Here is a 12,914-nt window from a genome sequence, read left to right as displayed (position 1 = left end):
GATGTTGAACTAGAAAATTTTCATATAAAAAAGTTGAACTAGATATACCTGACAAGAAACCTTTAGTCATACTCATAGCTAATAATTGCAAGAAGGTTTAGTTAGTGAAAGGTGGGCAGTGGGGAAGCAACAAAAGGTTATTCAAATTCAAGATTGCCATATACAAACACAATAAAATAATTATATGAATTAGAAAATTAAATTTCCAAAAGACAAACAATAATCATTGCATGTAACTAAGGACACATATAAGTCTAAGTTGAGCTCTCTCACTACCATAACATTACTCAAACTAAATTCACATCCAACATGAAAGTCCTACTACTCCTAGCTCCAATTTTCATCGCCGCCGCCGCCACCATCGCCTCAGCCTCGGCCTCCCGGCCGACTTCATCCGGACTAACTGCGACACGACCCTCTACCCGGACCTCTGCTACCACTCCTAGCCGGGTACGCCAATGCCGTACAAAGCGACCCGGCGCGGCTTGGCCCGGGTTGCCGGGGGGTGTGCCTCTCACGCGCCAAGCGCACGACCCTCTACGTGGCCAACCTGACCCGCCAGGCCGACTACTCGCCCGACCACCGCGCCGCCGCCGCCCTGCACGACTGCTCCTCCGTCCCGGGCGACGCGGTCGACCAGATACGGGGATCCCTCAAGCAGATGCGGCGCCTGACCGCCCGCACCACCGAGGACCTGAGGTTCCAGCTCAGCAACGTGCAGACGTGGATGAGCGCCGCTTGACCAATGAGGACACGTGCGTCGACGGCCTCGATGACGTGGACGATGGCCCTGTCAAGGCTGACGTGTCGGCACGGATCCTCAAGGTCAAGGAGGTCACTAGCAATGCGCTTGCTCTTGTTAATATGTTCGTTACTAAGGTCACATCACTGCCTAATTAATTAATTATGTATAATTATCATTTTGTTAGACAAGCTAATTAATGTGAGTTATCTTAATTCCCATATTCACTAAAGTGTGTTTGTATTTAATTAATCTGTGCATTATCATTTTGTAACATATCTCTTCTATAGTATTTTTTTTGAATCATTGGAAACTGCATTTATTCTTGCAGGAATTATTGTAGTTTTGTCTTGGACCAGTAAATCTGAAAATATTGGACTTATTCATCTGAAATATGAAGAAGATAACATAAGATAAGATCAACAGAATTATTTGAAAAGTATTAAATGCCATTGTTCCCATCACTATTTACACTTTTACTAAATTAAATTTGTTTGCTCGATATTTAAGACATTTACAACTCAAAAAAACTTAAATTATGCTACACTTCAATTGAAGGTTATTATTTTAAACTACTCCCTCCGTCCTCCATTAACATGATCACTTTGATCTGGAACACTGCTTTAAGAAAGAGAAAATTTGGTTAAAAAGTAGTGAAGAGACCCATTTTTTATATTAGCTTTATAATAAAAGCTGAGTAATCGAAGCAATTAACGCTGAGACTATTTACTATTTACGTAAAACTGAAGTCATGACTCTTAATGAGGATGAACTCAAATGTAAAAGTCACGACTTTAATCTGATGATTGAGTATCAATTATGCTACACTAGTTCATCGATTAATTGAAGGTTAGTATCAAGAAAAGATATGGGAGTAGTGTATAGCTTCTTTTTTATGGAATAATGATTATGGGTTAATTATGGTGTTTAATCTTTATTACTTTAATAATTAGCGTTCATAGAAATGATTCAACGGGGTTTTCCCCTCACGAAAATTCCCCCTGTGGTGGCCATATGATTTTCACTTTTCATGATAGCTACTACATAATTATGTTGGGATGCCAAAAGAAAGCAATATTATAAAATATCAATATAAATATTTTAAATTTTTTAAAGGGGTTAAAAGGCCCCCTTTTAAAAATTTTAAACGGAAACGCTTATACGGAATATTAAAAAACCACACGGAATATTCAAATACGGGAAAGAAATCTATGATTTTGTAATAGTTTGGTTTTTTGTTTTTTTTGTGGTTTTAAAAAAAGCACCCGGGTTGTTTCCCCCGGCCTTTTTCCCAAATTTTTTTTTTATTTTTTTTGCCACGTGGCGGCTTATTATTGCCCCACGTGTATAAAGAAAAATTGGATTGTTTTTTTAAAGGGGGTGGTTCCCTTTAAAATCCATTAATTACTATAAAATTAAATATCAATATAAATATATTAACCTGACTAAATTATTATATCCACTAATCCACGCCACATGTTCGATTCAACTTACTAATCCGTCCTTTTAAAAAATTAAATTCAAATTCACCAGTTCAAACTAACCGTAGATGAAAAATTTGGGAATGATAGTTGAAAATAAAAAGCTATCAATTACCTACATAGTATAAATGAATTTGATTTTAGTTTAAAATATTATTTTTAAATAAGCGTGCTACACTATTTATCATGGCCTAGGTCGATTATGAAAGAGATGATCCTCTATGTGCATATTTTAGAATTCAATAGAATTATGTAGTACTCCTTCCGTCCCGGCTAAGATGACACATTGCTTAGCCAGTACGGGAATTTAGGAGTTATTAATTAAAGTGTTTAATTGGAGAGAGAGAAGGTGAACGTAAGTATTAAGTAGAGAGAAAAGAAAGATGTATATTTTAATAGGAGTGAGAAAAAGTGGTTGAGTGTATTAATTGTAGAGAGAAAGTTACCAAAAAAGGAAATGTGTCATCTTAGAGCGTCCTTCATCCGCAGGACCCACTTCTTTACCTCCTTGTCCAACGTTTAAGAAAGTACAACACCGCGCATCCAAGTGCTCTTAGCATGCTGGACATGCTCTCGGGATGGTCCATTAATTACTATTATTCAATTTTAAATACTCCAATTATTAAAAACATTTCTACATTATAAAATAATAAATTACATAATTAAAATCCTAAAAAAATAAAAATACATAATTAAAATCCTAGAAAATAAAAAAATACATAATTAAAATCCTACAAATTAAAAATTACACACGTAGAAGACTAGTCCTCTATCCCCAACCGCTCTCTTGAGACCCCAGATCGTTCCCTCATGTGTTGCAAGTTGATCAGGTAGTCATCTTAGACGTATCGTTCAAATAGAGTTGACCCAAGAGAGTCCTACAACGTGTTGTTCTGGGAAGGAGGGAGGCACAAAGGGACGGAGTGGGAGCGGGAGTCGGGGGCGGGTAGTCACGGATGGAGTCGGAGGCGCGGCGGCGGGTGGCCGTTGCCTTCTTCTTTCCTTGCGGCGGCCCGTGGAATTGCTCGGGCCGTTTGTCAGGAACTACCCAAGTTAGTTCCCAGGCAGGCGGGTACCCACATCATCTGGGAGCGCCGTCGGATAAGGACTACCGAGCCTCGACCGTTTGGCTAGAGGAGGCTGGAGGAGGATGCTACTACGCCGCCCTATACTTCGGATGAAGGCGCCCTCTCCGCCAACAAGCGAGGTACTTGAACGCTTTGAACTTCAAGCTTTGGTAGGTCGCCAAGGCGACGCTGATGATGTCGAACTCGCTCTTTGCCGCTCCTCGCCGCCCGCTCTTCCTGTTGGAAGTACCCTTGGAACTTAACGATTGTCTCGTTGCATCTGTAGATGCAATTGCGCACCATACTATCATCGCGATAGATGGTTCCCCCGACCGGGTTTCATTGTAAAGACGAGTGATGCGCCACCAATACGTATCCTCGGTCTGGTTCGTGCCAACGTCCGGATCTTCGGAGACTGCCAAGTAGGCTTTGAACATCGCCATCATCTCACCCGAAGTGTACGGGGTGCGGGTGCCACGAACAGGAGGAGTAGGAACAGAAGTAGGAGTAGGAGTAGAGCTGCTGCTCCCTCCCGATCCGGGTTCGGGTGCCCACCCGAACCCGGGGGCGTTTAGGTCGTGCACCGGGTAAGGACGGTAGCCACCCGGAGCTTGCGAACCTTGGGTTTGAGGAGGGGCCGTAAATTGCGTTTCCGGACTAGGGATCCGGCCTCGGAGTCGAACCAATCGTGGTTCCAACCGCGATTGCCGGAGGGGTGATCGCCGGAGCTGGACATTGTGTAGTGTGGTGGGAATTTAGATGAGTGAATATGAGAAAAAAGATGAGAGAATGTAGATGATAGAATAGATGAGAATGTGATTTTTTTTGTGTTGTAGTGAGGGTATTTATAGATGAAAATGTGAATTTTGGTGGAAAATAATTGAAAAATAAATTAAAAGTGGGTAGAAAACGGATATGATTTTTTGGGAAGTGGGAAAATATTTTTTTTATTTAAAAACATTTTAAAAATAAATTTCAAATTTTCAAATTTTTTTTTTGAATATGCCAACGGCTATGCCGTTGGCCAATCAGAACACGCCACGTAGGGCTGCTCAGCGGCACGGATGTGCTCTTAGCTAAGAGCAGCGCCGTGCCGCTGGAACGGACGGACGGCTCGCAGCGGCGGACGAGCTCGTCCTTGCCGCTGGCACGGTCAGACGGACAACCTTTTTTCAACCGCTACAGATGATCTTATGTAATAACCCAAAACCTTATAAATTTAGAAATTTGAGATTTAATAGTTAATTAGTGGTTTTATATATGTATATGCTTTTATTAATTTTATGTTATAGAAATATAGGAAATAGAAATAGAAAAAAAAATTAATTAGAATTAAGAAAAAGAATGAGATAAAGATGGAAATTAGAAGATAAAGAAAAAGAAGAAAGAAAAAGAAAAAGTGATTAGTAACTTAGGAAAAGAAACGTGTCTTATGGGAAAACAAAGAGGAAAAAGGAAAAAAAAAGAAAAGAAAAAAGAAAATAGAAAATAGAAATTAAAATTCATCATCCTTCTCATCTCTCTTTCGGCTCTCTCTATGCTACTCTCTCCCTCTCTGTAAAATTTCACAGCTTCTCTACTCCCTCCGATCAGCCACCGTGATAGCTCCGATCACTCCATCGTAAAGCATGTAGTACCCCCCATCAATCCAAGCTCTCAATTCTCCCCAGTTTTTCTCAATTTTGGAGCTTAGGTTGCAAACTCATCTCCACTTAACTTTTCAAATTAGTTGAAATTAGAGGTTAGACTCCTCCATAACCTCCTTAACCTTGTTTCTAAGCATAGTAGTGATGTTAATTCGATGTGATTCTTGTGGTGGGAGTCGAAATTAGGGTTCTTGAATTTGGGGTTTTGTGATTTTGATGCTTTTGTGTAAATTGACTATAGAAAAATGCAATTGGAAGTATGCTATGATATGTAAGCATGAAAGTGATAGAAAAAGCTAAGTTTGGGGATGATTTTTGACCATATGCTCTTGCCATGGGTTTTAAAACTACCTTCTTGATGGTTTGATATTATATAATGTTGGGGCTGATCTTGTTGTGAAGTTTAGAGTTGGTTGTTGATGCTTAAGCAAGCTGAATTTTTTTAAAAAGGATATGGTGAAAGAGGTTCAGTTGTGGGTTGATATCAAAAGACTTTTGGTTATGAGTTTAGCTTCAAAATGTCAAATTTTTTAGTTTAATGTTGAAATAAAGTTGCTGCCCCGTATTCTCAAAATTTATTAGGTTTGACTTATGGAGAAAAATGGAATTTTGAGGTTTATAATTTTGGGACAGCCGTGTATAGCTCTCTTTTTCCGGAGTTATTGAATAGTATTATCGAATCTCCTTGCTTCTTGTTTGTAGAAGTGACGTTAGAAATGATTTAACTTGCATATATGTTTTAGTTAACTTTTTGTGATGAATGAAATAGTATAGAAAGTGAAATAGGTAAAGGTGATTATTTGATTTTACTTGTGTTATTTATAAAATGTATATGTGACTGTTTTAAAAATTAGGTGAACCGAGTGCAAGCACAAGCGATAGGGGAAAGGGGCACATCCCTGGTTGACAAGTAATAGCGTTTTTGTTGACGTGTACAGGTAGTGTACGCGTGCTCTAGAATTTAATTCCTTTAACTTCGATAAATATTACTACTTGTTTGTGTGATTTGTATGCTTATGCAATAGAACAAAAAAATAATTGTGTGGATTGTCTACTTCAAGGTGAAGTGACAGAAACAGTGGTATTGAAAGATGAGAGTTTGGTATTTTTTTTAGAGAGATACAAAGTGATTTCCAACAGTTATATATGTTGAATGATGTGAAAGTTGATAGGAATTAGTTGTATTATACCCCATTGCTTGAGTGAATCACAGGGTATAGTTGGCATGCCATAGGACAGCAGTACTGCACACATGTTCGATCATTCGTCTTCTGGATAACCGAAGCGATGATCCATATGATATGTTGATAGTTGATATGAGCCATATACGGGTAATATGTGATAGATTCCTTATGATAGGCTATACGAAAGATATACAACGTCTGATAATACCTCACCCAGATGTATACATGACAGAGGCCCTCATCGGATTACTTATAGTATCCGTGTACCCGTGTTCATCGCTAAGCATAATTTGGGGGCTGATATGTGATATGAATGTGATATGGATGTGATATGAATATGATATTTGATTAAGAATTGATGTTTTTGTGCCTTAGATATCTAAATAGTTTTTCCTAAAGCATATTGTTGATTAAGGAAAGGAATTGATAGTTGTATGATATATGTTACTTTGTGCCATATGGTTTGATTAATAGATGGTAAATGGATGCGTTTGAAAATATACGACATTCCAGGTAGTAAAGCGTTTGCTTGTGATAGTAATATAGATTGAAGTTTTTAGAGACTTTTATTCTGGAATGCGATTACACTACGGGCTTTTTGAAGCTCACTCCCCCTTTCTTCTCCCTCCTGCAGAGTATAGAAGCGAGTGATCTCGCTCGTGGGCAGCTGCACGTGTCAAGTCACTACCCTCCTTTTTGCTGGTATAGTTGGAGTTCTCACGTGGCATGCTTAGGCTAACTTTTGATTGTATATAGTTGGTTTAGAGATGTAAGGTTTTGAAACCTTCTTTTGCTAAAAGGGTTGTAAATAAGTATCAAAACCTGTTAATATTACCTTTGTCATGTATAGTAGAAAAAGGCTGTTTTAACATGTTTAGTTACTTATATAATAATGTTGTATGTTGGGTGGGTGTAGAAAAAAAATTATATCACCAAGGAAAGGAGAGATTTCAGAATATGAATCTCAATTCGCTGACATTTCGAGATTTGAGGTTAAATTATTGAATCGAGGTATGCGGATTTTTAGGAATAAGAGTTTTTTTTTTATTTTTATCATTTTTTTCTCTTCTTTTGTCTTATTATTTCCCTTTCTATATTTATTAATTGACAAAACTACCCACTCAAATTTCAATCTCCCTCCTCTACATCATCTCTACCCCTCATCTTCACGTTGCCCCTCCTCCACAACACCTCTTCGCCACCTCCTCTTCAGACTTCAACATATACATGTGTACGAAGCATTAGTCCACTTTCAACCTTTTTAAGAACTTTGTTCACTTTATTTTTTGACTACAGATATATGGAGCCTTAGCTTGGGTTATGAAAGGATATAGATTATTAGATTGTGAAATTAGTTGTGATTTATCAAATTAAATATGTTGTAAGATTAAACTAGAAAATGGAAATCCTTTACAACATTGGAAAAAATAAATCATTAAAGTAAAATTATCCAAAATCTTTGTGAAATAGCAAAAAAAAAAAGTGAATTCATAGTATTCTATATTAGCTCACCACATCATATTAAATAAAACTAAATATAAAAAGTGTTTTGGAACGATATATTTTGATTTTATTTATGAATTAGGGGTTTGCCTAAACTTTCGCTCACACTGAGTATTTTTTATTAGAAAAAACTAAATATAAAAAGCAATTTGTTTTTATATACTAAATAAAATTTTGCGAATTCAAAGCAATTCATAATACTTAATTCTAGTTAATTTATAAACATTAATAATCAGATTAATCAATTAATATAAGCAATTATTAATGATAAGATCTAAATACAATGAAGCCCAGCTAACAAAATCAAATCAAATTAAGCCAAAATATGTAAAAAGTGGTAAAATAATATTGACACACTTAATCTGTGTATTGCATCCATATCTCTCACTACACATGATAATATCATCATTAATGTGACATTACAAATCAAGAAATAAGATCATCTAGAAATGGGGTGTGAAATGGCAGTGAAATGATGCCCGCAGCCACAAGAAATCCAGCTATCCACAGAGGTATAATCCATACAAATATGGTCATCAAGATTTGCTTTCCTGCAAACCACAAACTAGTTGATCAGCTACTCTTGCAAACCCGAGTTATCTTCGAGCTTTGATACCACTTATTAGGACGGTCGACTGTATTAGTTTGATATTGTCTGTCCGCTTTGGGATGAGTTTGCAACCCAACAAAAGAGCGATGAATACCTGCAGAGCGAGTTCTGGTCTCGGTTTGATCGAGAAGCCATTCCCCGGTCTCCCTCAGCCTCTTCTCCACAGACCCTTCATTCTTCCCAACTGAATTCTTCAGTATATTATCAACAAGATTTGCCTTCTCTCCTTCTCCTCCACTGCAAAATACTCAAACCATCAACATCATCGCCGTCGTCTTCTTCTTCCGAAAATAAATCCATACCTGCCTGTTGACATCTCTCTCCCGGAAAATCCCAGCTCCAATGGCCCGTTCAATCTCCATAACAGACGGCTGCTGCTTCTGCTTCTTTTTGTTCGCGACTCTATTAGGCCTCACCTTAACACCACGCGGCTGCTGCTGCTGAGGCTGAGAGGGCGAAGACGAGGAAGAAGAGGAAGAGTCATTTGAAGCCACAACCTCAAATCTAGTGACTAAACCAGAGCTGAGGAGGATATGCATAGTGTGAGCAAGCAGAATGATAACAAGTTGAGATAAAATTTTGGATTATTTGATAAAAAATCACAAGGAATGTATATGGACCCCACTCACATCCAAATATCTCCAACCACAACTCAACAACCTATGTATCAAAATGATAAGTAAAGTAAAAACATGTGTAACTAACTAACTAACTACTAACTAAGAAGCTAATCATATAATGTGGGCAGAGTTCGAAGCAAGCGAAGCGCACGCATCCACTGCGGTCTATCCGAGAGCACGAGCCTCCTCAAGACTGGAACTGCTCCGGCTGCTACAATCGCGGCATGGTTCTCTGCATCCATGCTCAAGTTGTACAGTATGGCTAAGCAGGCCTCCACCGCCTCCTCGCTCCCCGTCTCCATCAGCTTCACCACCACGAATATTCCTCCGCCACGAGCAACGGCTCTGCTGGAATCCACCGTCCCTTGAGATATTATCCGGTTCAGCTCCATCACCGCGCTTTCCTGTACTTGAGGGGAAAAGGAGCTCTCCATCTCTTCTATCAGCCTCGGGATCCTCTCGTGCAGTGTCGTCACTTCTACGTTAATGGGGTCTGGATGTATAGAGCTCAGTTTTACGAGGCAGGCAGCAACCCATTCTTTGTATTGGAGGGGGATACTCAATATGAGGATTGAACGAAGCAGCTTTGTGAAACTATCCGAATTCAGAGATTGGCAAAACTGTTCATAGTCGAGCAATCTTGTGAGCAGACGTGACGCTGCAGATACTGCTAGACCGGCTTCTTCCACCTCCAGGATGTGCACTTCGCTTCCATTCTCCTCCTCTGTCAAATCAAGATCGTTATTTCGCAACTTTGCCAAATGAATGTCGCATTATCAGTAACGATATGTATTTACCTGTTAAAGATTTCTGGCGAAAAACGGCTTCTAGGCCAGATACAATACCCGACAACGGTAGCTTTTCTACACTAGGCTCCTCGATCACCACAACGAACTCGAGGATGGAAGCAGCTTTTCTCTGCAGATCAGGGATTGGTGTCTTCAAGATGTCGACGAGGCAAGACAGCAAGCCAGAATCGACCAGCTCTCCCACACCAACGCTCTCCGTGCTGTCAAAGTGGTTAATTTGTACAAACTATGTTAATATAGGTACTTTTAGTTAATTTGATCGTGCCAAAAAAAAAAGTCGTTGCTGCTATAACATCAACAAGGATATGTTTTCATGACATGAGATAATAAACTAAATTCACGACATATTAGTAACGTAGAACAGTAGCATAATTAGTAATGTAGAACAGTAACTGCGTTTCTCTAAGTTTAAAGATGCTTGCAAAAACCTGAAAGTCGGTTCTGCTGAGATCGTATCTTGAGAGTTTACTGATGCTGTGGTTTTAGTCGAATGCAATCCCTTGTTCAATCCATTTACTGGTCCATCATATAACTGAAATATATAATTGTTAGAGAAACTGCTACGTACAAGAATACTGTTGAAATAATTTAATTAATATTTTATACGGACAGACCTTCGATTTCAGCTCTTTGTTAGGGTCTAGAATCCGAGTGAGGATATTGAGAATCTGCAGTTCGAAAATTCTTACTCAAGTAACCAACATATAAAATACTACTCAAGAGAGGATGTACTGGTTCAATACCGTTGAAGTTGAGCTATGGGAGATATCTGATCTAGACTGCTGCTTTAGCAAATTAATGAGAGGATGCAAAACGCCTTCTGCTTGGATAGTCCGACACACATAATTGCTGGAATGAGATGCAAATGCAAGATTTATTATAGTGAATATAGAGAAAGATCAAATGGATTGATGAATCATTCAAAAAGTTCATTTCCAGCCACTCCTCACTACAACATCACGGAAACTCATTGTCAAGTCGAGAAACAGATTCAACACAAACCATCAACATAAGACAGTAATATGATTCAAGAACAGAAAAAAGGATACATATCTAGACTGGTTTGATTCATGAACATACATATGTCTTATATGTATTCATTATCATATGTGTTATGTATCACATCAAATTTTAAAAACTCGACACTAAAAAAATGGCTGGTAAGGGCTGCTGCTCCCTCCCTAACCGCTATAAAGTCTACCAGAATATATTAAGTTATGCACGAGTTAGAATGAAAACAGTAAAAGATCGCTCTTTCGATATTTCTGTATCACATGCAAATCAGTAATATAGTACTACCTGATAGACAGCCGGTCCAAAGCTCGGATTACAGCCATTCTGACATCGTCACGAGGATGGTTAATCAGCTGAACAAGATGCTTGATTGCACCAGCTTCTCTAAATGAGACACGCATATGCTCATTGATAGATGCATCAGCAATCGACTCTGCAGCTTTGGCAATAGCAGACTCATCTTCAAGTCCGAGAATTAAAACCAAGCGTGCAACGGCATCCACCCATGGTAAAAGTGTGACTCTATGACTGGACGAAGATTCAACGTCAGATTTACCATCATCCTCAATTTCAATTGCTCCTATACGAGCAAGAAACTGTTGCTGCGTTCGTCCAACAACTGCTTTCATCTTTGCCTCCTCTAAGTTGGAATTCTTCTCTTCGATACTTAATCCAAGTAGCAGCTCTGAAGCACCATATCTAGAAGGACTTTTGGAGCCCTGTTCAATCGTTGTACCATCGGGTAACGAAGGCCATGAATATAAAGCTGGCCTAAAAGACTTGTATGCTGCTGCACCTACCAAGGGCACCGGAACTAGACCTTCCTCCATGACAAGTATTTTATAATACTCGTCTTTAACAAGTTCTAGCAATGCATTTCTTGCCACCTTCCGAACCACTTTTGATTCTTCCTCGTCAGCTGTCAACAGCTTTGCCTGAATAAGGCACAGAGTAATTCTCAATTCCACAGGTTAAGATGCTAAAGAGAGGCAAAGAAGATAGTCTTACCAATTTCGGAATAACTCCAGCTTCAACAAGTAGTTTATGATTTGATTGCGTCAATGCTAAATTCGCCAAAACTCCACCAGCAGTCTCCTTGACTTTAACATCTTCATCCTCCAAGTACTTGACAAGTAGAGGAAGGATCTCCGAGCTAGTCATTCGTGCACTGACCTCCTTATCTACGGACAAGTTCCACAGAGTACACATCGTCTGCTCCTTAACCTGCATATATTTGCTCAAACTTCACAAATACTATAAATCAAAGAAAGAGAGCATCAAAATACAAACAAAAGATTTTTTCAAATACATTCGAACATAAGGAAGGACGTGTCAACAGGACAGTCATCTCTTCTATCGCAGCACTCTCAGCTACTACGTCTCTATAAAGATTGGTCGATGATATAACCCTTAGAAGACCAGCAGCCGATTCACACGCAGAATCTGAGTCCGACTTTAGAAGGTTTACAACAAGGTTGACAGTTCCCGGATATTTCATGATGTTATCAACGCATTGTTTTCCGCCAAGTGAGTATTTCCAGAGAGCTTCCACAGCCTGCTCTCTATCCAACGGATCGTTGTCCAACCCAAGCATGCGAATAAACAACGCAATGTAACCATCACTGGAACTAGATGAGCTGTTTCTCAATGTCTCATCATCCTGAAATTAAAAGGTGAATTATTTCTAGTTCCAAAATAGCCAATAAACAATCTGCAATAAAAATAAATGTCGATTAACTACTCCAAGTAAGGCTATCAGTGAACAAACCCTTATAACAAGAACAAGAATCATCAAAATAGCATGCTAATTGGGGTAAGTAAGCCAAATATCATTCATATTCAAATACACACAAAATAAAGAAATATGCAAGCAGATAAAAGCCGAAGTAAACTATGAATGATAGGATTCTTACAGAAGCTGAAGACACCTTTTTGGGAGAAAAAATCTCAGCTTTACCACCATCGCTGCAAGCCCTTGTTAGCACAGAAAATCTAGAGCAAAATAGCATGGGATTCCTTCCTTGAAAACGAAAACAATACACTGAGGGTCTTGTAAAAACTGAGCAAACTGGATTTGGGGGTTTGAATTTCAAATGAGTTGGGATTGTCGAGCTCATATCGAGTTAGCAAAAGTAGCAAAATTGAAACACTAGAAATTGATTTCAGGGTTTAAGTGGTACGGGTTTTTGCAAGAGAGGATTTTTTAGGTACCCAGTAATGAAATGTGTGTTTCAACAA

At 38.9% G+C, this 12,914-nt stretch overlaps 2 protein-coding genes, 1 long non-coding RNA gene and 1 pseudogene across 4 annotated transcripts; 2 read left to right on the top strand and 2 right to left on the bottom strand.

The window, feature by feature from the left end:
- The first annotated feature begins 233 nt into the window (after positions 1–233).
- Positions 234–962, top strand: LOC125215438 (annotated as a pseudogene).
- A 3,833-nt stretch (positions 963–4,795) lies between these two features.
- LOC125215441 lies at positions 4,796–6,991 on the top strand. Its single transcript, XR_007175265.1, has 3 exons — positions 4,796–5,031; positions 5,791–5,874; positions 6,755–6,991. It is a non-coding gene; the product is annotated as an uncharacterized LOC125215441 (long non-coding RNA).
- A 958-nt stretch (positions 6,992–7,949) lies between these two features.
- Positions 7,950–8,780, bottom strand: LOC125213068 (probable NAD(P)H dehydrogenase subunit CRR3, chloroplastic). 2 transcript variants are annotated; one of them, XM_048113422.1, is made up of 3 exons: positions 8,540–8,780; positions 8,328–8,470; positions 7,950–8,174 (listed from the first exon to the last, which is right to left on the bottom strand). In XM_048113422.1, the coding sequence occupies exons 1-3, from the start codon at positions 8,770–8,772 to the stop codon at positions 8,050–8,052; spliced, it is 501 nt and encodes a 166-aa protein (XP_047969379.1). In that variant the 5' UTR covers positions 8,773–8,780; the 3' UTR covers positions 7,950–8,049. The 2 variants fall into 2 exon arrangements, with proteins under 2 accessions (XP_047969379.1, XP_047969378.1); XM_048113421.1 differs by having other exon boundaries at positions 7,950–8,470.
- A 19-nt stretch (positions 8,781–8,799) lies between these two features.
- LOC125213065 lies at positions 8,800–12,914 on the bottom strand. Its single transcript, XM_048113419.1, has 9 exons — positions 12,590–12,914; positions 11,986–12,336; positions 11,685–11,900; positions 10,962–11,611; positions 10,406–10,511; positions 10,277–10,330; positions 10,091–10,194; positions 9,651–9,862; positions 8,800–9,577 (listed from the first exon to the last, which is right to left on the bottom strand). The coding sequence occupies exons 1-9, from the start codon at positions 12,791–12,793 to the stop codon at positions 8,961–8,963; spliced, it is 2,514 nt and encodes an 837-aa protein (XP_047969376.1). The 5' UTR covers positions 12,794–12,914; the 3' UTR covers positions 8,800–8,960.

Source organism: Salvia hispanica, chromosome 3, assembly GCF_023119035.1.
Source record: "Salvia hispanica cultivar TCC Black 2014 chromosome 3, UniMelb_Shisp_WGS_1.0, whole genome shotgun sequence".
NCBI lineage: Eukaryota > Viridiplantae > Streptophyta > Magnoliopsida > Lamiales > Lamiaceae > Salvia > Salvia hispanica.
This window is presented reverse-complemented; position numbering and strand designations above follow the sequence as displayed.